This window comes from Acanthochromis polyacanthus, chromosome 2, assembly GCF_021347895.1.
Source record: "Acanthochromis polyacanthus isolate Apoly-LR-REF ecotype Palm Island chromosome 2, KAUST_Apoly_ChrSc, whole genome shotgun sequence".
NCBI classification, from domain to species: Eukaryota; Metazoa; Chordata; class Actinopteri; family Pomacentridae; genus Acanthochromis; species Acanthochromis polyacanthus.
In genome coordinates, this window is record NC_067114.1 from 35,315,656 (window position 1) to 35,342,226 (window position 26,571).

Here is a 26,571-nt window from a genome sequence, read left to right on the forward strand (position 1 = left end):
AGAGTTTCCAAATAACCTCAGCATGTACCAAACAGCGGGAAAGATCATTGGGATTACTCTCCCAGAGATCAGTACCATCTACGTCACCCGCTGTCTGAGGGGAGTGCGCAACATTATGCGTGATCAACACCACCCGGCGCATCACCTGTTCCACCTGCTTCCTTCAGGTTGAAGGTACAGGTCCATAAGAGCCCGAACCACCAGACTGGCCCACAGCCTGTATCCTCAGGCAGTGACCATGCTAAACTATTACCCCCTTCCTCTCTCTGCCCCATCCAGAGACAGTCATCATATCCCACTATTACAATAGCTGTGAACTGGACTTTGCATTGTCGCATTAATCAAACATTACTCAAACAACTGTCTGTATGTTCCACTGTTACTGTTATTGCTTATTACATTTGTGCCTGCACTGAATAACCAAATAGTGTGTTAATGTGTGTTAATCTTATACAATGGGTGTTTATGGGACTGGGAGATGGGTCTTGCACCATTTTTGCACTTTTTTTTATATCATTGCTATGCAGTGTGTGAAATGTTCTGAACGAAATTTCGTTGTTCATTGACAACGACAAAGACTGAATTGAATTGAATTAAACTGAACTGAATTTTTGGACTGTGGAAAGAACCTGTGGAAAGAGCCGTACATCATAAGAGTAAATTATGAGTCAGTTTTCAATGTTAGCTTATACTTTGTCTGTGTCACATATCCTGTCATGCATGTATCCAAATGTGTGTTGTGTTTTCCTTGCTTTCCCACCCCTCCCTCTTCTCCCATCCCTCCCCCTTGCCCTCTTCTGTCCTTCTCAACCCGCCCGGCCAGCAGGCAGATGGGTCCCCCCTATATAGAGCCGGGTTCTGCTCGAGGTTTCTTCCCTGTTAAAAGGGTGTTTTTCCTTGCCACTGTCGCCTTTGGGCTTGCTCTGGGGGTCAGGCATTTGGGTTCTGTAAAGCGTCTTGAGACGAGTTGACTGTAATTGACGCTATATAAATAAAATTGAAATTGGAATTGAATTGGAACCTGGAGAACCCAGAGAAAACCCATGCATGCAGTGAGAACATGCAAACTCCATGTAGAAAGATCCCAGGAAGGCAGAGACGTGAACCGGGAATCTTCTAGCTGCAAGGCAAAAGTGCTAACCACCAAGCCACTGTGCAGCCCAATTTGGAACATAATATGTGGAACTTCCTCAAATTTTAATAGCTCTATTTACATCATCTGTGCAAGACCAAACCCAAGCATGGTACTTGAGTCACAAAACTCTTCCGCAGTAAAACAGACCTTTTGAAAGAGCTGATTGCAGTGTGAAACTGATATTTGAACTTACTTTGACGTCTTCCTGTAGCTTTCCGAATCGAACTGTGCCGTTCAGAACTCTGTTGACGAATCCCTGCTTTTCCTGCTGAAGAGCCGAAGCCTGGGGAGGTAGACAGGGAAGACGGGGGGTTACTGATCTAAGACACAGAGGGAGAGCAGAAAACATGCTTGGTAAAAGATGTGAGGGATTATGGGAGAGTTGGATGAAGGAAAAAAAGGAAAGACTTGAAAGTGTAGCCAATTTACAGTCGTCATGTTCAGTGGAATGGACGAAGCATATACACTGCTACACTGTCTGGCCAAAAAAAAGTCGCCTCCTGGATTGAACTCAGTAAATACGTAAGAACCTTCTCCATTGGATAATTAGTGCAGTGATGAATATGTTTCAGCAGGCAACAACTTTTTTAACCCAAGCAGATGCAGTCAGGAGCTTCTCATTTCTTGAACAACCATGGTGGAAGACATAGTCTATGGTTATGGAAAGGATGTTTACCCGTCTCAGAAGGGTCAAATTATTGATCTGCATCTAGCAAAGAAAACAACTAAGGAGATTTCTGGAATGACTAAAATCAGGTTAAGAACAGTTCAACGCATTATTAAAACCTGGAAGGATAGTGGTGAACCACCATCTGATGAGTCCAGATGTTCCAAAGTGATGGGCACATCAGGGTAAGAAGAGAGGCGGATGAAGTGATGCACTCATCATGCCTAGTGCCTCCATGTCTGTGGGGGTTAGGGTTATGATCTGGGGTTGGTCAGGTTCAGCAATGTTATGTTCCCAAAGAATGAGGTCAGCTGACTACCTGAATATACTGAATGACCAACTCTTCCCAATAATGGAGTTTTTTCTGGATGGCATGGACATATTCCAAGATGATGATGCCAGGATTTATGGGGCTCACACTGTGAAAGAGTGAATCGGGGAGAATGAGACATTATTTCCACACATGGATAGACTCCAGACCTCAGCTCCACGGAGAATCTTTGGGAAGTTCTGGAGAAGACTTTGTGTAGTGGTCCGACTCGCCCATCATCAACATAAGATCTTGGTAGAAAATTTCTGCATCTCTGGACAGAAATAAATGCTGTGACATTGCAGAAGTTCATCGAAATGATGCCACAGCAAATGAGAGCCATGCTCAAAGCTAAAGGCAGTCCAACAAAATATTAGAGTGTGTGACCTTTTTTTGGCCGGGCAGTGTAGATTCAGGCTGTTTTGTGTTCTATAATAACAAAATATTTTTGGTAACCAAATGAGACTTGAATATAAAAAAAACAGTAATAGTTATTAGCTATCATCTAAACCTTTGTTCATAAAACTGATTGCTTCCTATGAAATGAAGGTATTTTCCTCATTCTGTTAGTCACCTTGTTTTTGTTAGGTGTGTATGTGTGTGTGTGTTTTCTTTTCTTGTAGCTGTAAATAGTTCCTGCTTATCTTGTGCATTGTTCTGTGGAAAAGAGCGTTGGTGAATAGCCTATACAAAAATCAATGTAATTTTGTAACTGACATCTAGGAGTATACTTGATGGCACATTTCTGGTGCACTGCTTTCTCAAAGGCATTAAATACACTGAGTGGGCACACAGTATATGTTTAAAATCCAGCCTTTCCACACCTACACAACTAATGACCAGCTTCACAGCACTGGGAATCTCAAAGACATCTAAGAAAATGAATTAGATGTCATTCTAAACACGTACTCCACCTGCAATTCACAACTGCATAAAATGTTTATTATTCAAAAAATTATAACTTAGCGCCATCTTTAGGCTATTACTGGAGAACAGTAATGCTATAGGAGTTATAAAAAATAATGTTATTCATTGATACATCTTTCTTCTAGCTGCTTATTCGAGACAAACGGGTGAAATACTGTCTTATCAAAGAGAGAGATCAGAGAGGCAAAGCAGTCGGCCCAACAGATACCGATCTCTCACTGAAATGCAGTCAGATGTAAAGCATTAATCTCCACCCAAAACAGTGTAACTGCTAAGCTTTAGTCATTTTGCAGTGTTGTAAAATATCAAGTTTAAATTCCGTTAGACTGCGGAAACAAACCTACCCATCATCTGTGTGCTAAACACTCACATATTTTATGCATTTGTAATTATTGGTCACCATTTCTTTCAATTGTCTGTATTTTGTGTTATTAAGTTTTACTTAACTTCACTTTTTGTACGCTATCCTTGAGATTTTCACACAATGCTATGATTAACTTTTCTATTATGCAGCTTTTGTTACAACACCTGCACTATTCATTGACACCTGCTCTTCAGATGTGGTGAAAAACATGTGAAATGTCTTATGTTAACAATGATTCAGTTCCATTCAATGTTGCAGGAAACCATAACAGTCAACCACCATACACAATATACTACCAGGACCTTGGAACTGTCAGTTGCACTATAACTGTCCTTTTCATGCAATGACTTAAGAAATCTCTGCTGTGAGAAGCTCTATTGCAGGGACGTTAGTAAATACAGTGGAATGCTTAATTATTCACACTTGCACATTCGTTCTTGCTTGACATGTGCCAAACCAAGCAAAAAAACAAGGCACAAAAGGTTCCGAGAATCTGCCCTCGGGTTCTACTGCCTTGATAAATGAACCATCTTCAGCCACACAGCGGTTCTGTTGGTACCTGGTTTGTTGCAGCATTTCACTGAATACTGCCTGTCAGTTTGTGTTTTGAATATTGGCATTTTGTGATTGCTTTTAAATTTTACCTTCCTGCACAATTGTTATAAGCTTAGCAAATGACCAAGTAAATTACCGTAAAGTATTATTTGCTGAATTTTGGAATCACTTCAATCATCTACGCATAAGCGACTGCACCTGCTATACTCCCTTATCGTGCCTAAGCTGGAATTCCTAGCAACAGTCTAACAGCTAAATACACAAACTCTATAGTTACAAAAACCAATATTTTTGTTATGTTTGCTCAATTTATATCCAATTAAAAATGTTTATACTAGTGAATATGGATCACTTTTTCTTCAGTAAAAAGCTCCAATTTCTAACTAAGTTTATGATAAGAATACTTAGCATTTGTAGAATAGGTCTGATCTGTGTTTTGTCTGTGCATGTAAACACTATAGCAAAATCATTCTACAATATCAGCAGCATCAGTAGTACCATGTGCAACAGTTGGTCTCTTTCCTGGGAAATGTGCTCTGCCACAGAAATGACGGCTCCCAAGTAATGCCGAGTCTTTTCCTCCTTCAACACGCACTCGTCCTTTTGTCGCTTCAGTACACTCATCCGTCTTTCAACCTTCCTGATTGGTGGGAAGACAGCAGTGAGGAAATACAAAGTGGGTTAAGGGAACAGAATGGGGTAGATGGAGAGGTGGAAAACAAAGAACAGAAGGGAGACAAGGAGTTACATCTTCACAAGGCGGGTGAAACCACTGTTGATTAATCAAACACCTTCTGACAGTCTTCACACTTCAAATTGAGAAAGTCCACTTCAATCTCAGCTCGAGTCTACGGGGAGCAGAGGGATATTCTGGACCAGGGCAGATTTTAGACACCTTTTATCCCTGACAAAATTTAATCAGTACTGTACGAAAAATAATGTGGGCTGAAATACTGTAAGATGTTTAATGCTGTTCAAAAGTCAACGTCACTTTATAGCTCAAAAACGTTCATCATGTCTTCTTGTTAATACATTAGTGTTGAGTTCTTGTGTTCAGACATAAGGTGAAGAGATAGATGTTAATCACCTTTCTTGACAGTTTCGGCGAAAGCTCTCGCCTTCATCAGAAGCGTCTCACTGACAGCGTGTGACGTGTCAGCCGGCAGATTTTGTCTAATGGGCGTGCCACAAATGCCAGCCGTCAAAATCTGCCAGCTGACACGTCACACGCTGTCAGTGAGACGCTTCTGATGAAGGCGAGAGCTTTCGCCGAAACTGTCAAGAAAGGTAATTAACATCTATCTCTTCACCTTATGTCTGAACAAAAGAACTCAAAACTAATTTCACTTTATATCTGCCCAGACTGTAATGTCGCCCACCAAGCAAAATATCTATCAAAATAAAATTGAATGTATTTTATGGGTTGGCATACCATATTTTCAAAGAAGGGGTAAACTCTGAAAAGGGCTGGTTATCTCTAGTTTCGAATCAAGGGTGTCATGACAAGGTACTAACTTAAATCGCCCCTCTAGATAAAGTGAGTTTCTAAAACAGCCAGCAATTTGACATAGCGCCGCATGATGCTTTATTGAAAAAGGATGAATGGCCCTGTCAAACCAAACGTTATGTTTTACTATCCTGGTTGGCTAAAATCAAGTTGGGCAGAGTTGTGCTGGTAACTGGGTGGGGTCACTAAACAATTATCTCAATGTGCAACAAAGCTGACAGGACATATGAGGAAAGATGAACACTGCCATAATAGAGCTAAATATGTGAAAACACCTGTTTGGTGGACAGTTGGTGAGTTGTTGTATAGGAGTTTTACATAACCACATTCTAATGCAATTACGTTTGCATTTATTATATTACTCTATTATAATCAAATACAAAAAAACAGTTCTCATTGATTTTACTTCATAGAATACATCAATACCAAATATACACAAACTCTGTCTTTTGTACAAAAAAAATCTTCAGCAAAACCCTTTTAATATTCTAAAAATATAACAAATGAAAGTGAGACTCATCTGGTACAATATTGCAAATACGAAAATTTTATCCTAAACATTACTGAAGATTTAAAAAAAAAACCAATAAAATGAAATAATAAATCCATCAAGTATCTGTGTCCCGTTGGGAGGCAACAGATTTTATGTGTGAACATGACAGCAGACAAAGACACTATAGACTACCTGTTAGCCTGTCTGCAGAGCTCCAGCTCAGCCTCCTTTGTCTTTCTATCAGCAGTCAGGTTGGCTTTGTCCAGAGCCAGACTCCGATTCTCCTCCTGCAGACTGGACACTTTAAGAAGCAATTCATCCATTTCCCTCTTATTCCTGCTCTCCTGCTGCTCCAACTGTCTGAGGGTCAAGAACACAGTTTACAGAATACCAGAACACAACAGCTAGAACTTGTTGAACACTTTTCAACAAAATATGTCCAATTATCTACTTGATGTATACAATTTGGGATTTATAGAATATGTGTTACCTTCATTTCTGTTTGATCGTAGACTCTAAGAGGTAAACCACACAACAATATTCCAACATACAACCTAAAGATATTATCTAAGCTTAAACTTCCTCTCCAGTCATGGATTTGAGCCATAAAAACCAATCTCTTTGTTACAATGCCATGAAAAAGTAGTTGCCCCCTACAGAAATCTTCAATTGTTGCATATTTGTCACACGTAAATGTTTCAGATCATCAAACAAGTTTAAATGTAATAATAATTTGCCTTTATTTGCCACAAATACATTACCACACTGTGAAATGTCGCTTTTCTTTCCCAAGGGCGATACAGGTGTTTCTGATCTGGAACATTTAAGTGTAAGAAATTGAAACAATAGAAGACATCAGGACAAATATTTTTTCATAGCACTGTAGATGTATTTTTCCATTTAAATAATCTCTTTCTCCTTAAACATGTCTCAAATAAAATGCTATACCAGTGCTTCTTCTACAATCTGCAAACCTAAAAAATCCCCACTTTTCTCACATCCATCCCTCTCCACTCATAGCAGCTTGAACCCAACCGGCTCACCTTAAACTCTGCTCAAACACTGTAAAACAATTTTACACTACAGACAGAAGTAGTAATATTGGAGCGGTTCAGCAATAAAATTGTAATTGTAAAGTAATACAGGCCTAGCCTAGCCATGCTACACCCATGTTCTGACGGCACAAGGGTCTAGGGAAGCTCGACAGGGAGGGAGGCGGGCTAAAAGGTTGTCTATCAAATCCCTCTGCAGCAATTGGGTAGGTATACAACCAATCAACGCAACGAATAGGCTGACGTAGTTCCGAGAGCACCGGCGGATTGTGGCTAAGTCCCATTAGCTTCCCAACCAGCGGAGCCGCGGAGCCAACTGGTATATTAAGGATTTGCCATATCCCGTCGGCATAGGTCCAAATACGTCTTTCTTCTCAATGAAACACTTAAGTGCCGTCCTTTGTTTATCTTTCAAGTTGAATTTTAGCTTCAAATCTTTAAGGGCTGTGGCCAAAGCCAAGTCGAAAGATAACTGTTTATTGTGCACTGGTAGCCTAGCCGCGCTGGACAACCCACGGCAACGAATTTAATTCTCTGCCAGGGAGGGTCTAGTTACCCTCCATAAGGCTCGAGGCTGGATTCTCCTAAAACTGGCCGGACCAATCACCATGAAGTGTAGAGTCAGAAGGCGGGCGTAACGAAGTGACGACAGAGGCGTGACGATTCTGACAAACAACCGGCGCACAATAAACAGTTATCTTTCGACTCGGCTTTGGCCACAGCCCTTAAAGATTTGAAGCTAAAATTCAACTTGAAAGATAAACAAAGGACGGCACTTAAGTGTTTCATTGAGAAGAAAGACGTATTTGGACTTATGCCGACGGGATATGGCAAATCCTTAATATACCAGTTGGCTCCGCAGCTCCGCTGGTTGGGAAGCTAATGGGACTTAGCCACAATCCGCCGGTGCTCTCGGAACTACGTCAGCCTATTCGTTGCGTTGATTGGTTGTATACCTACCCAATTGCTGCAGAGGGATTTGATAGACAACCTTTTAGCCCGCCTCCCTCCCTGTCGAGCTTCCCTAGACCCTTGTGCCGTCAGAAACATGGGTGTAGCATGGCTAGGCTAGTGCGCTGGTTGTTTCCATAGATATATACAAACACCAGATGGCTCATGAGCGCTGTCAGCCTATGGGGAGCGACGTCGCCACATGGCGGCCATCTTGGGACAGGGCTGCTCGATCACTCATAACATTAAAGTCAATGGAGCATGGATTTTAAAATCACTGTAGATTGCTCAATTTTCAACCGATTTTAGAACAGCTTGGTTTGTTATAAACGTCGGAGATGTACTTCTTTTACTGCTTACATAAGAATAATTAAAACCATTGAATTCATATAATAATGAACACAGATATCATCTTTTTTCAGCATAAATGGATGTAAATGTAATTTTATTATTTAGCATTGCACTTCTTTATTACTATCAGCTTTCTAATGCACAGATAAAAACAAAGCTCAACCAAAATCAATGCACAACAAACAGAGATGTTGTCTTTTCTTTTCATGAACCTGGTGCCTACATTACCCACAATGCATTTCGGCTGCAGGCTAACTAATCCAGGCATAGATGTATACAAACAATAAGTCTAAGGTCTCAATCAAAGTCTCTTAACAAGCAAATAAATACAACCACAACCACAAAGAATGTAATTTCGCCTAAAGATTCGGTTCTCAAAAAACGCTGGTCTCAGGAAAACCTAATAATTGAAAATCAGATTGTGAGTAACACCATCTTCAATGTGAGTAGTCAGGCAGAAAAGACACACAACTATGCCGCATTTTTCAAAACGAAAAGCTGCGATTTCGGAATTGAGCCCGAATCATAGCCACGTTAATAAGGTTTGTAATAAACTAAACTGTTTGTAAATCAATCAAGAATTGAGCGAGTTGTGAGTGTTAAAGTGAGGAAATCATCCACCTTACCGTTGACTACTGTACAGTGCGCCAGAGCAGTCCCCTGTCCTAAGATGGCCGCCAAGTGACGACGCCGCTGACTCCGTCTTGAGACATCTAGTGTTTGTATATATCTATGGTTGTTTCTATCAGAATCGTTACGCCTCTGTCGTCACTTCGTTACGCCCGCCTTCTGACTCTACACTTCATGGTGATTGGTCCGGCCAGTTTTAGGAGAATCCAGCCTCGAGCCTTATGGAGGGTAACTAGACCCTCCCTGGCAGAGAATTAAATTCGTTGCCGTGGGTTGTCTAGCGCGGCTAGGCTAATACAGGCCAGGAATGAGGTAAAAAAAAAAAACATAATTTTTACCTATAGGGAATCTTTAAACAATCCTGCTAATTTGGGTGCCAATACAACTTATTTTTAATAATTTGCAAAAACATGACTTTTCTGTTACATCCTGCAACCTTTGATTCTGCTCTAGCATGGAAATATATACACCCCCTGTCAAAAGTTTTGAGACACTTTCTCATTCAAATAAATTAGAACCCGTCTCAAAACTTTTGACAGGGGGTGTATGTCCCAGTCCCAAATGTTCAGGGGCTGCTGTTGTTGTTCTTCTTGTCTTGCTCTTGATTTATCTGATACAAATCAATCGTGAACTGTAACAATGGTAAACAAAGGTAACTTTACTGCCCTTCCTAATATACTGAACCTGAAAATGTGTGTGGCTAATATAAAGTGTTCAATGCATAGTTATCTCTTTCATATTCAAGGGAAAAACTATTTTAAAATTGATTAATTCATCTTTCAGAGGCACCAATAATTAATAAAATAAGAGAAAATAGGAGAGTTGCAGTACCTTCTGAGTTTCCCAGCGATGTTGCAGTGTTCGTCCCAGGTGACAGCATCCTTCAGGCGGGCCTGCAGAACTTGAACCTCCTTTGCATTTTTATGCATCACCCTGCTGCTTTCTTCCAGTTCCTCCTGCAAACGCTGTTTCTCCACCTCTAAGAGCATGAGCTGCTTAGACACCTTTGTTACTACAGACAGAATAAAAAAAAGAACAAGGAAAATACAGCATAATACTCAGTTTAAATAAAAGCAGAACTGAACCAAGGAAGCAAAGCAGTGCCACAGTGAACAAGAGTTATGCTAAAAGTTCAAAATTCCTCTGGACTTTTACAAGATTTGCTTTTGATTTTCTCCCATTGAATTTATTTAATTTCACCCTCGTCCACTTGCTTTCAGTCTTTCACCACATCCAATACCTTCAGTGTGGTGTTTGCTGTGATTGGTCTTGGCCTTAACATGCTGAGCTTCAAGCTGATCAATCAGAACCTGGTTCTCCTGCAAAACCAGAATAGCTTGTTGTTGAAGTTGTTGACTGAAAAGAGAAAGAGAGGGAGAAGTTAGTAGTTAGTAGAATGCAAAGCTGCTATTTCCTACAATATGAATACAGCAAAGGTAAAACATGAAGATAAAATCACAATTTTTCCTGATTTTATTAGAAATTTTAACTAGTAAGGAAAAGGTTATATGGTTTTAAAAAGGGAATCACTTTTACTTAAAGGCCATAAATTAAATTTACATGTTCTGTTTAAACTAAACACTAGATAAGATTATATCTTGATCTCTCTTTTAAATCCCTCTTCCAGGTCAGCCTTTAAAGATAAAGTGTGCTGCTAACTTATATTAACGACATTGCTTCTTGCAACATTTTTTATGTGCTGGAGTTAGAGCCTCTAAACTGATTGCCTTGTTACAAACTGCTGTAGTGTGAACACCTCTTATTACTTTAAACAGCAGTAGCGTTTAATCTGAAATCTGTCCTGGAGTTTTCAACCTGCGGCTCTCTTTGTTTTTATAATCTTAGGATTTCTACCAAATGTCTGCCTTTAATTGAATTAGTGTTGCGGTCTTAATCATGAATTCTGGCTAGTAAGTTACTGTTCAGTATTCTGTGATGTATTCCTGGCAAGAGCACTTGCAAAATGGATTAAATGTAAATGTATGCAAATGTATTGAGCATCAATGCACGACTACCAGTCAAGAAATCACATTGTTCTTGAGTTGATGCAACTGTATCAGAATAATGCTTCAGAAGTGGACAAAATGTCTCAGGCTCTTGTGTTTCACATGATCAGTATAATCAGAGCCACTTACAATGACTGTCAGCAACATGACGAGTTAAACGATCATGAAAGACAAAATAGTGCTGTTGGGGGAACATAGGAGGACAGAACACAATAATAAAGGTTTTATTTACTGCATTTCTTTTGTGTATTTTCATTCAACAAAAGCTTTAGCAACAGAGCCAGAGTCAGGCCAGTAGTAAAGCAGAAGAGAATAAAACAGGCATTTAATTTTCACTACATCAGGAGAAAGAGCAGTGACAGCCCAGCAAGTGCTGACAGTGCTGCACCAACACAGACACACACAGACAGTACTTTCTGTCTTACCAGTCCTTCTGGCTGACCACCCCAACCTTGGCAATTTCACCATGCAGTCTCTCATTTTCTTTGATCACTTCCTCTACATGAACACGCAATTTCTTCACCTCTTCCTGTACCAAACAAAGACACAGCAAACCTCTGATTTCAAGGACACAGCATGAGACGTTTCAAATTGGAGACAGCAAAGCAAAAATAATTCTTCTGCTCCTTTACAAACCCTGTGCCAAGGATTAAAGTTGCCCCAAGGCAGACATGACTGGACACACTTGTTATCTTGTTGGTATTGTTCTCACTAAATCTGGTTTTGCCTCCTCAAGTGGAACTATTACAATTCCCATTAATGTGAAACTGGATTGCCTCAGTGCACAAGAAATGGCTGAGAGAGGCCTCATGGCTGGCAACTTAATTATGCAGTGTGTTGAACTGAATGCTTTTATGATTCCTATGTGTACTATGTGTTCCAGTACACTAGCTACAATAACAGATTTATAACACATACAACAACAAACAGCCATTGTTTTTCTCAAAAACAGTAGTCTAATTTATTTACAATGGCTGAAATACACACGATCATGTCAGAGTCATAAATGCATCATCCTCAACATACTTAAGGTTACATTTTACCACAAAATGCAAAGTATTTGTGATATTCCTCAACAGCAAAATCTTTACCATTAAAAAACAGAACATATGAATTTGATTTTGCTACTGCTGCTCCGTCTTGTTCACCACCAAGTATATTGCAGTTTTTGTCCACTGACTTGCATATAACCTAGACAGCACATGAAATGTTGGTAAAGTGCTCTCATCTCTGACAAGTCAGCCAACATTCTCATGACAAAAGAGATGAGAAACGGTTGCGATCAAAGCTCACACAAACGCACACAATCTCTCACATACACTTTACCTCAGTGGTTTGCAAGAGTGCATCCTTCTCATTCATCCTGTCTTCATAAGCCAGCAGCAGAGGAGATAAATACTTTGTGTCAAGCTGTGAAAAAGGAGAGAATTTGTAAAAGTTTGCTACAATAATTGGTGGAATGCAGGGCTTCAGTGGTTAGCACCACCGCCTTGCAGCTAGAAGAGGCATCCCGGCCTGGGTCTGGGATCTTTCTGCATGGAGTTTGTATGTTCTCCCTGTGCATGTGAGGTTAATTGATGATTCTAAATTATCCATATGTGTGAATGTGAGCGTGTCTGTCTGTATATGTAGCCACATGATAAACTGGCGACCTGTCCAGAGTTAGCTTGGAAAATCCAAACTGAATCTCCATGTAATCTCCTATCTCCGTGTTAGGAGATACAGGAGAGTCAGTTTGGCATTGTGCGAATTGAATCGCGTTTCCCTCCCGGTCCAGTTTGGTACGACCAATCATAGCACGGGAGGCGGGAGTTAATGCTGCGTCATCTTCAGCGCCTGGATTACCCATAAAGATGATGCCAGAGGAGGAGGAGGAGGAGGGGGGCCAAAGCGAATCTTTTTGTGGTCTCTTGGCGTTTTGGATGGCGTTAGTCGTTGCCTCTTTTCACTTGACGTTCCCGACGATGAGGCAGTGGATGGCTCGTTACTTTCACCTTCTTGCCATTGTTTGTACAGAGGAAAATCCCGTTCCAAACGTGAGTAAATTTAAGCAACTTTTACACATACGCACCGACTTGGTTTGGCTCAGATTTAAAGTTATTCCTAACACCGCTAATCGTTCGGAAGGAGTCTTTTGTTGCGTAGCCTTTTCAAAAATAAGTGTTGTACTTGAGAGTACCCCATGTATTCGCAGATTTTTGTGACAAAAACGGCAGTAATCATTCACCGCGACGCTTTCTCGGCTGCATGCCATTGTTGTTTGGACTACATGGACTACAAGGTCGATTTGTTTGTGCGTCACATCCGTGTTACGCTGATTGGTTCTTTCTCGTTCAAGCTGTATTTGTTAGCCCCTCCTTTTTGAAATCGTCTCCTGTCATCACAATGCCAGACTGCCTTTATTTGTATTGATATTAATACATAACTAAAGTCAGTCTGGATTTTCCAGGCAAGTCCAGAGTAACCCCTGCATTCACCCTAAGTCAGCTAACCCTAATTAGGATTAAGCAGTGTGTGTGGGTGGATGGATGGCATGTATCTATTCCTATACAGGGCTTATTCCACAAAGGAAAATCCTCTCACAAATCAAGCAGGTTGGTAATACCAGGTTCTCTGCTTTTTTTTTTTTTTAAATCTGTTCAGCAGTTTCCAGTCATTGTGGACAGCCTGAGAGACTATCATTCTTCCTTGTGCATATTTTCAGTTAGTTCTAGGCCTCATCTTTCCAGCTATTAGATCACTTTTGTGTCAGCAGACTGAATACTAGTGACTTCACATGTTCATTCCATGTCCTGAGTAAGAGATGCAAAAGGTCAGCCATGTCAAATGGCTTTAAATTAATAGGCACTATCTTAGATTAACATTCAGTCAAACTTATGAAATGACTTACCAATTAAACTAGCTAGTCACATTAAACATATTGATAAGCTAAATATACCTATTAACCAGTCAAAATGTCAGCCTGCTGTCAAAATGTATTAAAGACAGATACTGACCAGCCAAGGAGGAGGAGAGCCTGTCTTTGGTAAGCCACTGATTTTGGAGTGCTGGATGGGATACAATGAAAGGGAGAAAGAAAATAAAGTTAGTCATCAATCCATTATGAATTACGATAGCCATTGTTAGAATGACAGCTTTAAATCTCACACTTTACACAGATTAGACAAGATAAATGTATACAAATGTGCAGTACAGATGACTACATCAGATATTCCAATGTATTACATAGCAAAGAAAATTGGTTTTCGAACAGCAGAGGAATTACATCGTATAACAAAAAAGAAGCAGATCATTTTAAGTAACTGAATAAATTATGACTCATCCTTTTTAAATTACTGCATTATTTGGAAAATCTTTTTATCATATCTTTTTCTTTCTCGAGCCACACTTTGGCTGTCAGTAATGAGGTCTGACGGAGACAAGCAGCTACAGAGGAGGCAAACTGTTTGTGATGAGTGAAGGCGATCCCCTGCTGCAGGACACAGCATGAGGTAGCCATGATTAAAACCCAAGGCTGACATTTTCCTGTGGGGTAAAACGTACAACAATATGGGTAGACTGGAATGGAAAGACACGGATAGAAACAAAAAATGCCTTTAGCTCAAAAAAATCAAGAGTAAGGACACAAAGGAAACCTTATTTCAAAAAGCAGGGTAGATAGATGTCTAACTTTGATCCAGAGATCAAAGTTAGACATCTATTTTGAAAGCTTAGATATGAAGCTTTGAAAATAAGGTGATGTACTGAAAGCTGAGCTTATTAGACTAAAGGAAGACCATTACTACAACAAAATAAAACAAAGTCTAACTCCTGCTGTTGATGTGCAGAGCTGGGGAGAACACAGTTGAACACTGACACCTTGTTTACATTAATTCTAGCAGCTTAGACTAGAGTGAGAAGCTGATCGGTAAGTAAAAGGTTCCCAACACAGTTTCTCAACAGGAGGTATTGTTCTGAGGTGAATTGGTTACATAAAGGAGACAGTGTTCTTTTCCCAAGCCATGAGCCTTTAAGTCTTTCATGGGGATTATGATCAAGTTGAATGGGACCTTATTCATGAACAGGTTGGGACTTTGGTTGAGTTTGATGAGTTTGTTGAACAATAAAAGACATAAAATTCTGTAAAAACCTCAGCCACACAGATTGTGAGACAACAGCTAAAAAGCTCCCCATTCAGTAGATGATGTACCGTCATGAAGCTTTTCATACCTCCTCTTTGGACAGTGGTCTAAAGCGGGTTTGGTAGTGGCTCAGCTCCACATTCAGTCGGTGAACTGTCAATTTCAGGGCATCATTTTCATCCACCAGCTCCTGAGCATGTCGCCTCAAATTTTGTAGCTCTGCCTGGCTGTCTGCAAAAAACACCACATCAGGTTACAAATACTTCTGAGCCATTAAATAATGCTGGTGTTCAGAATACCTAACACAATATTTCAATAGATGAGGTCAATTCTCTACTTGGGTTTGATTCTCTAAGTGGCCTTCTGGCTGACCCTGAGTTCAGACAGACTTCTGTCCTTGGGTATAATAAAGAATGCATGCTTCAGTTGCATAGAATGATAATAGTACTCAAGTCCTTTCCAAGCTCTTTTTTAATTTTCATGTATTTTTTTAATCCCTCTTCAGGTCAAGGAGGAGCTTTTGGATCAAAGACATATCTGTTAGCACAATCTTCAGCTGTCTCCTTTCACTCTTGTGAAGTTTTGCTGTGGCTTCATTTCCCTCTCTGTCCTGTTTAAATCCATTCCTTTTCCCCTGGTACTCCTTTTTCCACTGTATACATTCTCATTCTCCCTCCCTTCATTTTCTTCACACTGTCCCTTTGTGGCTCCTCAGTTTTACCTGCAGTGGACTTCAGGTTTGAGAGGGCTTGGTTGTGGCTGATCTCCAGGCGCTGCAGTCTCTCCTCTAGTAGCTTTTGATCATCTACCATCCTTGTGTTCTTCTCTGGTAGGCCCCGCACTACCTCCTTCTGCACCTCACTGTATACCCTGCTTGACTGTGAAGACACGTGGGTGAGATGTTTTGGGCTTTTGGTTTGGTTGGCTTGGATAGGGAGGTCAGTGGTTACGCTTTGTTCTGTGGCTGAAATGAGAAAGGAAATTATTTTAATGACAGCAAAAGCAAGAAATATACTGCATTAGTTAAAAAAAATTAAGTAACTTTTATTTTGGTAACATCTTTGAGTATATTAGATGACTGAAACTAACAGTACAGTCATTACTTAACAAACAAATGTTATATCACAGAATAGTGCAGCATTTTGTTGTTTTTTATCATAATAAGATAGAAAATGCACACACAAATGATATTCTAGCCACTATAGTAAATATAACTGAATATACCTCACTTCATGTCTGTTAACACCATAGATTATGAAAAAGAATGGTGTAATGAATATTTGGGCTGAACGATTTAAAGGAAATATCAAATTGCATTTTTTCTAGTAGACACTCAGATTTGATTTCGGATATCATTTTTTGCTAAAGGTCAATATTTAATGTGACACATTTAAAACATGTTATCAAGGGTGGCAAAACCTAAAAGGACTGAAAAATCCAAGTTGCAAATAAAAAAATATGACAAGTTATACACCCCTGGGGTCCACATGATGTACTGATGAGGGTTAAACAATGTATCAGGCACGCTGTGAAATATTCATCGCTTAAAACTGTCATTTTAATCTGAAATCGATTAATTGTTCAACTGACAAGTTCCATCTATAATTACCATCAGAAAATAGTGGCCTGTCATCGCATCTTGTGCACAGATGGAGGGTAACATGACCGATCAAAAGCTGTATGCAGCAGGCATCAGTACCCAGCCAGTAAACAGTGGTGTGAGATGAAGAGAAATTAATCATACATATATAATTACTTATTGATCAGCATGCAGCTCATGTTCATCTGTTCCAAAGTAAGCCTTGATTTTTTTAAATGTAATAAATCAAAAGCTTGCCAGTCTCCTCTTCCACTTACAGATTTCACAGACTGCACAAAAATGCATATCTATAGTAAGTAAACTGGTGAGAGCTACGTCTGCAGCTGTTTTTATTTTAATGGCGTATGAGACAGTGATGGGAGAAGCAAAAAATGGCATTTTTCCCGAAAGTTCAATATACAAAGATCATACTACGCAAATCCAATTACTATTTATTAATATTCAACAAAAGAAAAAAACTCATTGTCAAAATGATAAGCGTGTACACAGATTATTGCAGTACTTACACCTAAATAGCACATCTTCTGTCCAATTTTCAAGGCTCTTCCTGACAGATGTTTCCTTCTCTCTTGCTTCAGCAGACTGGTCACTGATTTCCTCTGAAAAATCTGTGATTTGTGAAACATCGGCACAAAACAACCATCAATAAATTAATGCAACTGGAGGAGAAGCATTTGGTTTCTGGGGGATTTATCAAATTGCCCTGTTTCATCACAACAGCTTACTGTTATGTAAAAGTACATTTTCTCCATGGTTTAAACGTGCTACTTTGTATGTTGGTGTGCTTTCATTATTAAGGTAGGAGAATGCTAGGGACACATAAAGCGTTTTAATTTGCTACTGCCTCAAGCCCAAGGGCAGCTCTTGTAATAACAACTATAATGAAGTTTTCCATTTAGCTCTAATGACATAAAGCTACCTTATGGCCGTTATGAAACTGCATGCTCGTCGAATAAGACCTTTATCTTCTTTCTACACTAAAGGCAAATGAGTCATCTGTGCTGCAACTGAGTCTGTCACTTTCTGTCATTTTCCTCTGTACTGAAAAGAATTCAGTTTGCATGCCTTTTTGTATCAGTAGTGCACTCAATAAAAAACGTGTACTCCACTAGACCGGTTCAGTAAAGGTGTACATCAAAATATAAGTCATACTCAGAGGTCCATAGCTTTGTTTTTCTGAATTTCAATCACATTGCAAAGTGCACCAGAATGCACCAACACCACAAACAGCATTCTATTTCTTTTGTTCTCATTGTTGTTTTTGTATACGTGCTTCTTCATCACTGCTTTGACTGAAAATCTGAAGAATTCCACTAAATGCTATCAACTACTGATGGTTTGTGTTACCACCTGCCTTTTATACTATAAATGGCAGCTGAAACAAAACTGGAAATGGAATATGCAAACTGAGTGAACTCTGTAATTATGATGGACTGTCCATATGAATAAATATGTTAACAAAAATGCTAACTGTTTTATTTTGCAACTTTTACAATGTACTAGCTATGTTCTATTAGATTGTATAATATATGTGGGCCAAATCTCACACAAACACCAACCTAACAAAACCCTGAGATGTGCAGAGTGAGTCAAGAGATACCCATTTTCCACTGGTTTAGGTTCACTTTTGATCCATGTTGTGCATCAAATGGTTAACAGTAAAACACATTGCTATAATACATTACAATAATCTGCCAGTATCTTATTTTTTTGTTATTTGCCACGAGTGTCAGATTATGAGTTGTGTTCTACAGTCCAAAACATTTGGACCCATAAATATTTGAACAGTGACACAATTTTTGTAACTTTGGATCTGCACACTACAATAGATTTGGAATGACGTCACAGTGTGACCGAATTGAAGACTTTCAGCTATATTTCAATTCAGCTCTCAATAAGCTGTACAAAGAGGTCCTGATGCAAGTGAGGAAGGTCATCATTGTGATATTAGACCTATCAGAGAGACAACAGAAACTACAGTGGTGACCAAATCAGAATTTGGTATATTGGATGCAAACCACTAAAGCTCAGACATAAACATGCCAGATTAGACACAGTAACTTCGCAGTACAGATAGAAAGAAATGAAATATCTCTAAATGGCAACCTAACCTCCACCAACCTGAGCATGCTTCTCATTAACAGAAGGTAAAACTGACAGCACAAAGATCAACAAAAAAGGGAAGCTGCAGGTGAAGTCTGGCAAAGTATCTCAAGGGAGGAAACTCAGCACTTGGTGATGTCCATAGGTCCCAGACTAAAGGATGTCTTTGCTGCAAGTGATATACAGCCAAGTATTTTAAATAATCCTTTCATTTCGAATTATGTTACTTTGTCCAGTTACTTTCAAACCCATAAATATGGAGGGACTAGATAGAAACTGACTGTAAACTATGCAAGACTTTTGTTAAATCTCTTAGTTTACAGCTGAAAGTCTGTACGTCAGTCACATCTTGATGGCTTTATTTTACATCCATTATAGTGGTGTACAGAGGCAAAATGAAAAAAATAGCATGTCACTGTCCAAATACTTCTGGAACCAACTGTTATTGTGTCCACTCTCGTTAGTGTGAAGTCAGTACCTGGAGACGGCAGTCTTCTGCCAGACATCCGAGTTGGCTGGGGTATACTGGACTGGAAGACAGACGAGAGGCAGTCAACCAAATGACCAACAGAATCCATTATGTTTAAAGCCATTGTTGAAATATATACAATAATATCTTATCATTGCATTTACTGCATTGTAAAAGATTCTTCAAAACGATGTGAATGATTTGCAGCGGTGACTTCAGTGTAAAAGAAATAGATGAAGTAAGAAAAAACATTATGTAACAAACTAGACAAAAACTGGAAGAAGACAACTGCAGTACAAATTCAATGGGCACAAGCACAACTACCACCTTATTGGAAAAGACATATTATAGACATTACATTACATTATATACATTACATCACATGTATACATTACACAGCAGCCCTCTGCCTCCGCCTATCAGTTTACGTGGGTATTGCTGGGTGTTTCCTATAGATCTATGGCATAAGGAACAAAACCATAATGGCTTCAAAAATGTTTTTGCTAACTGTAACTTGTGGCTGTTATGAATAAAGCAGGAGGCAGCTAGATTCTGCAACAGCCTGGAAATATAATTGACAGGGGGAAACAGAAACCACTGGGGCTATTATAGGTTAGCAACCCAAGTTAGCAATCTACACAAGAAGAACGCAAATAGCAAAATATCCCAGGTGTCTGTAAGAGCAGACCTCTGGGATCCAATCATTAGAGTATTAAGAAGAAACTTCTCAAGAAGAAATACCAGATACACTGTAGACCATATAATAAACTTAACTATGAACAGGTAAAGATAGGTTTTGGAGGGGAGAAGTACCCACAACAAAAGCCCTGTAGTCAGTGAGTAACATGAATCACAATTACACAGGCAGTGTCCGAGGCAACTTTGAAGAAGTGTAGAAATCAATAAACCAAATTGTCAGCACCTGAATGCTGGAGCATCAGGGGGACGAACACTGCAAAATTATGTAATATGACAAAGAAAGCAGTCTCAGCACATAAATAAATCAAATACTTAATGAAGAACACCTCCAGTGGCAGAGAAAAAATGCTTTAATACAGAGAAACAATAACTGTAAGTAGACTCCAACCAGCACTGAAATCTGAACGATATGTCCAATTATTACTGAACTCAATCAAAACTGTGACAGTTTTAGTAAAAACCATTAAGAGCACTTGTCTACAAAACAACACTCAATAGGAGGCACAATATTTATTCTGTGTGCAGTTGTGCCACCCAGTGGATCAGACTGGTGCCACAATACCTCCACTTTTGCTGAGAAACACATGAAACATAAACAGAAAGGATAAAACATATTTAAAAGAGAGAAGCTTTTAAAGTCTCTCGGACAATTAAGAACAATTTATCTTATTTCACTTTAATGACATTTTCATTATTTGAATAAAAATCATCCAGCAATCCAGTGAGAAACCCGCATCCAGACAACATGACATTTCCCTGAATTTTCTTACCTGAGTTTTTAAAGGCAGAGAATAGATGGGTTCTGTGATGGAACAATTCTCCAGCCTTTCCAGGGTTTGGTAGACATGTTCCTCCCCGTCCTCTTCATTCTCTGCCTCCTCTTCCTTGTCTTCCAACTCCCCCTCAGAGTTGTCAGGAGAGGACAGGCGTGACCGGTTGGCTAAATCTTTTGACCATCTGTCTCTGAGGAAGGTCACAAGACAACACAACAGCGGAGAAAAGTTAGTTGTGTTTCAGCAGGGGGATGAAACATCCATCCATCCATCCATCCATTCTCTATACACCGCTTTATCCTCACTAGGGTCGCGGGGGGCGCGGGGACGAAATAATGCAATCTATTTAAGTTTTACATTTAATATTTTTCAAAGTGCAAATTTTTATTTTTTATACCAGAAGCAGAACATCCATAGCCTAGCCGCGCTAGACAACCCACGGCAACGAATTTAATTCTCTGCCAGGGTGGGTCAAGTTACCCTCCATAAGGCTTGAGGCTGGATTCTCCTAAAACTGGCCGGACCAATCACCATGAAGTGTAGAGTCAGAAGGCGGGCGTAACTAAGTGACGACAGAGGTGTGACGATTCTGACAGAAACAACCAGCGCACAATAAACAGTTATCTTTCAACTTGGCTTTGGCCACGGCCCTTTAAGATTTGAAGCTAAAATTCAACTTGAAAGATAAACAAAGGACGGCACTGAAGTGTTTCATTGAGAAGAAAGACGTATTTGGACTTATGCCGACGGGATATGGCAAATCCTTAATATACCAGTTGGCTCCGCTGGTTGGGAAACTAATGGGACTTAGCCACAATCCGCCGGTGCTCCAGGAACTACGTCAGCCTATTCGTTGCTCTGATTGGTTGTATACCTACCCAATTGCTGCAGAGTGATTTGAAAGACAACCTTTTAGCCCGCCTCCCTCCCTGTCGAGCGGTCCTAGATCCTTGTGCCTTCAGAACATGGGTCTAGTGCGGCTAGGCTAGAACATCCATCCATTATCTATACAATGCTTAATCCTCTGTAGGGTCGCAGAGGTGCTGGAACCTATTCCAGTTGACTCAGAGAGAAGTCAGCAGACACCCTAACAAGTCACCAGTCTATCACAGATCCACAAAGAGAGACAGACAAACACATTCACAGCTACGGACAATTTAGAATCACCAATTAACCTGAGCATGATTTGGATGGGTTTCACAGTGGTGTGGTGGTTAGCACTTTTGCCTTGCAACTAGAAGATTCCCGGTTTGCGTCCCAGTCTTCCCAGGGTCTTTCTGCATAGAGTTTGCATGTTCTCCCTGTGCATGCGTGGGTTTTATCCGGGTACTCTGGCGTTCTCTCACAGTCCAAAAATATGCTGAGGTTAATTGATTATGCTAAATTGTCCATAGGCGTGAATGTGAGTGTGATTGTTTGTCTGTATATGTAACCCTGCGACAGACTGGTGACCTGTCCATGGTGTCACCTCCCAGATAGCAAACTATGGGTGAATCAATGTTGAATCCATGTTGAGACCTAACGTAGAAATTATACAGAAAGCGCAAGGTTGATAAAATGTTGAGTCAATGTTTGCTTACAGAGATTACATCTTTGCAAACATAGATTCAACATTAATTAAACATTGACCTGTCAAACATTTTAATTAAACCAAAATACAACGTAGATTCAACGGCATCTTTTAAACACAAACTTCAATGTTGACAAAATGTTGTTGAATCAACATTGATCCAACCATCAATCTTCAACTGTAACCAAAATTCAACCTTCTTAACCCTAATTCAACATTGATTTAACATCTTTTGCTATCTGGGTAAAGTGTGATTTATGGTTGAAAAGCAAACGTTGACTCAACATTTTATCAACCTTGCGCTTTCTGTATAATTTCTACGTTAGGTCTCAACATAGATTCAACATTGATTCACCCATAGTTTGCTATCTGGGCTGCCTTTGCCCGAGTCAGCTGAGATAGACTCCAGCCTCCCGCAACACTAATGAGGATTAAGCGGTGTATAGAGGATGGATGTTTTTGAATTGTGGTAGGAAGCTGAAGTACCCAGAGGAAACCCACGCCGCACACTCCACACAGAAAGATCCAAGGCCCAGGCCGAGATCAGGGCTCTTAAAGATATGAGGCAACGGTGCTAAAGACCGAACCAACGTGCAGCCACAGCAACAGAACAGATGTTACTAATACCATTATATTTATGGCTATATTATCTGCATCCCCACTGGCCTTGCAGTGGAGTGCAAGAGGCTTTAAGTGGTGCATGGGCTTAATTGTCAACCCCTAAGAAGAAGTGGGCAAGAGTCCTGCCTGCTCTGTTATCACCATTTTGCCGGTGGAGTTCAATGCGCTCTCATGGCTGCTTATGTCGTGGCCGCATTCCTTGCCAGAGCAAATATCTCATATTATTAAATATGTTGTACTTGATAAAATATAAATATGTGTTGACGATTGGCGCACAGTTGTCCTTTGGTCTGTTAATCTGTCTTTCTGTGTGCAACATTATACAAAAACAGAATAACAGATTTGGGTGAAATTTTCAGGGATGTCAGAAATCACACTAGGACCACCTGACTAGATTTAGACAGTGATGCAGCTTACAGTCTGGATTCATGGATTTGTTAAAGATTTCTATACCATTGCGAGATAGCAGCACCCGAAAGATGGTGAAGTATGCCTGGGCAGGGCGAAGCCAGAGGAAACTCTGGTGGAGGCCCGTAGCAGTCGTGACGTACAAATAGGTTGTCCGACCTGGGTACAGGGGCGAAAGACTAATGAACAGCCTTGGCGGAGTACTGCGCTCTCTGAGTGCTTTTCTTGTTAATACTTGTATTAACATATGTGAATATATAACCCAAATCTTATCATTTTTCTAAAATAAAATAATAGAAGTTTGGTCCATGAAAACAATCATCTGGTGCTTTCTGAAGTCCCTACCTCCCTCTCTATCCACGCCTACCCCACTTGCTGTAGCTTGAGCACACCAACTCAGCTACTGTTCTGGTCAAACACTAAAAAATTACTCTGTGCTACACAATGCAAGCTGTAATATTGGAGTAATTCAGTCACATGTTAGAATCACAGACTGATTTTGAAGAAGGACAATGATACAGACAGCTCCACCCTGCCAGCTGACAGGATCGGTTCCTTAGCTAAGTTGCATACGGAACTCCAGAAGTTAGAATCTGCGTTTTTGAGACAATGGCTGCAGTTTCCAGGAAGAAATGCTCAGTCATTGCATTAACCGCCTATTTTACTTATGACATGTCTTCAATGCTATAAAAATCACCACATGAACATGTTAACAAGCTAAAACTATTTGATTTTCCACTGAAAGGGGTCTTCAAGGCTCACTACAAGATGAGATATCATATTGAGATGGATATTCTCAGGTACAAGCAACAAATTATTAAGAACAGACAGGGCTCACATTGTAGATACTGCATACATACAGACGCATCATTATGACCCATTTAATTTTTGGCCTTTTAAAACTAACTTTCTACTTGACACTGGTAGTGACATATAGCTTATGATATGACAGCTGTGTTTGCCACAGGTTCGCTACCTGGTGTAAAGTGCAGTGCTGATATTTGGTTCCGAGACGACAGATTCTGATCGGTCACTCTCAGAGAATGACCTCGGCCGGGTAGGAGGGATGGCCCACGTCTTTCCAGTGAGGGAGGAAGACAAAATGGCGGCTGCTAATGCTGATCTGCAGATGGAAACACACACTTTGAAATTCACTTTGTCCAACAGAATGCCACAAGAAATGCATGCTACTTATCACACCAGCATTTAAAGTCATAATTCATTTTTTTGGGTGTGCTTTACAGAATAGATTTTTCCTTGGTTTATGTAAATGTGTTTTACAGCATTATTATGTCAACTGTGGGGAAAAGTATAGTTGGTGTGATAGTAACTGGGTATAAACCTACAAACCAGATACAGTATGCTGATTAAACAAAAATAGAAAAAATAATCCCTACTCTATCAATTAATTTGACAGTTGAAGCCAACTATAATGATGATGGCTGGTGATAAATAAATGATTAATGGCAACACCATTTGCCTTTGCAGTGACAAGACCAGAATTCAAGTCATTCCGATACATTTCAATAGGTAACTGATGATTTCAGTGGCTAGAAGGGGATAACTGGGGCATGAAGAGGCACCAACTCGCAACACAATCGAGCAAGAAACATTACAAAAACACAGGTTAAAAGGAAACTCTGTAAGATGGGCAGTATGAAACGACGTTGGAGTTTGCCAGTGCTAAAAGGAGAGTGTTAGGTACCTGGGTCTCTCAGGTGAGGGGTTTGGGCTGCGTGGGGGAGGGGTACGAGGTACAGCTGGCTTGGGAGCAATGGAGGCAGCAGGAATCAAACCATGAGCTATATGCCTCTACATAACACAGAGACAAAGGTTAGAGGGGCGCTTTGATCACACAGACACGTAAATCAACACATACAATGCTGGTTCTATGATACAGTGCTTGAGGAGGGTTTGTACATAGAGGAACACCCAAACTGAGGAACAACACAGACGCTATACTGGACGAAGGGGAAGAGTAGAAAGGATGATTACAGGATCACAAAATCAGGTCCAGCATTCACTTCAATCATGGCCAGTGAAACTAAACTATCAGATGTATTTACAACTAAACTGTCGTTATCAAACGTTAGCTTAAACAACTAGGTTAATGCTAGCTAAATAAAGACATTCGTTTAGACGTGTAGCTGGCTACATACTGGGAAAGGCTTATTTCTCTTACAAAAAACGCGACACTTACAAACTCCTTGTCTTTCTCCCTCTTGAAGCTGAATTTCAACATGTTGGAAAATGTGTCTTTGAGTCTTGTTTCACGAGCCAGCCAAGTTAACGTTAACTTACTGTTTCGGTTTGGACAAACAGCTTGACTATGTCATAGCGCATTCTGTCTGTTAAATAGCATTACAAATGTTTATTTGTCGTTTATTTTACATTTCAAATGAGTTATCTCTTTCCTACCCCAAAATCAAAATAGCAAGCTAACTATATTCAACAGGCTGGCTGGCTATAGGAGACGCTTCACCTTAAGAACGGACCTCGGTACTACAATGCTACTGATTGGTGAAATTTGAAGAGAGGAGCCAATCGGAGAGTGGTTTAATTCACCTAGCAACGGTGTCCATAACGACCACCGGCCTCGCCAGTAGGGGGCGATGCTGTTCCATTTGCTATAACTTCAGACCATCAGAACCATCGTCTAGTATAGTCTATGGTCAGAACACTGTACTGCTGTAAAGAAACCCGTTTGTTTATTCTTGATAGGACGAATTGTTACAAAAAAATGAACAGATAGGAAAACAACTTTAGTTTTATGATAGCTATATCTCCATGTACGACTCTATACCCACCTGTTCTAAGCAGTGTGATTGTATTAACTGAAAAAACAGCAAAAAGGAGGCACACACACGCACAAAAGTAAGATTACTGATTGTTAGAGAACCATGAGTGTCTGTGAATATACCAGAATATCAGCTAAGAAGATGAGATGAAAACTATGACCTGGTTGATTTAAGTTGCCTGTCTTCAATCCAATAAAACACCTTCGGGATATTTTAAGGAAAAAGAGAAACACAACCCATCCAGCAAAGAGCAGCTGAAAAAGAAAGTGCTGTAATATGGTGTCCCCCACATGGAGGATGATTAATTCTGTCACCATAGATGAAGGTGGACATACAAAACATTTACAAAATGTAAGATCTGAATTAGTTATGACACTGCAAGGTGTCCTGAGTTCCTACTGTGGGATCTGTATTTACAGTAAATATACCTTAAACCATTTTTTTTTAATTTGACAGAACAA

At 40.0% G+C, this 26,571-nt stretch overlaps 1 protein-coding gene across 1 annotated transcript in view; it reads right to left on the bottom strand.

Annotated features, from left to right (window-relative positions):
* The window catches only part of cep89 (centrosomal protein 89), a 79,599-nt gene extending 53,810 nt beyond the window's left edge, over positions 1 to 25,789 (bottom strand). Inside the window, exons 1-16 of the mRNA XM_051960472.1 lie at positions 25,513 to 25,789; positions 25,018 to 25,124; positions 24,289 to 24,435; positions 20,711 to 20,903; positions 19,251 to 19,302; positions 17,176 to 17,277; positions 15,791 to 16,033; positions 15,158 to 15,300; positions 13,945 to 13,995; positions 12,275 to 12,358; positions 11,374 to 11,477; positions 10,183 to 10,298; positions 9,774 to 9,954; positions 6,151 to 6,318; positions 4,457 to 4,598; positions 1,329 to 1,418 (exon numbers count right to left, since the gene is read on the bottom strand). Coding sequence (XP_051816432.1) covers positions 1,329 to 1,418; positions 4,457 to 4,598; positions 6,151 to 6,318; positions 9,774 to 9,954; positions 10,183 to 10,298; positions 11,374 to 11,477; positions 12,275 to 12,358; positions 13,945 to 13,995; positions 15,158 to 15,300; positions 15,791 to 16,033; positions 17,176 to 17,277; positions 19,251 to 19,302; positions 20,711 to 20,903; positions 24,289 to 24,435; positions 25,018 to 25,124; positions 25,513 to 25,554 — 1,965 coding nt within the window. The 5' untranslated portion in view covers positions 25,555 to 25,789. The remainder of the gene's footprint in view (positions 1 to 1,328; positions 1,419 to 4,456; positions 4,599 to 6,150; positions 6,319 to 9,773; positions 9,955 to 10,182; positions 10,299 to 11,373; positions 11,478 to 12,274; positions 12,359 to 13,944; positions 13,996 to 15,157; positions 15,301 to 15,790; positions 16,034 to 17,175; positions 17,278 to 19,250; positions 19,303 to 20,710; positions 20,904 to 24,288; positions 24,436 to 25,017; positions 25,125 to 25,512) is intronic.
* Between the last annotated feature and the right edge of the window lie 782 nt (positions 25,790 to 26,571).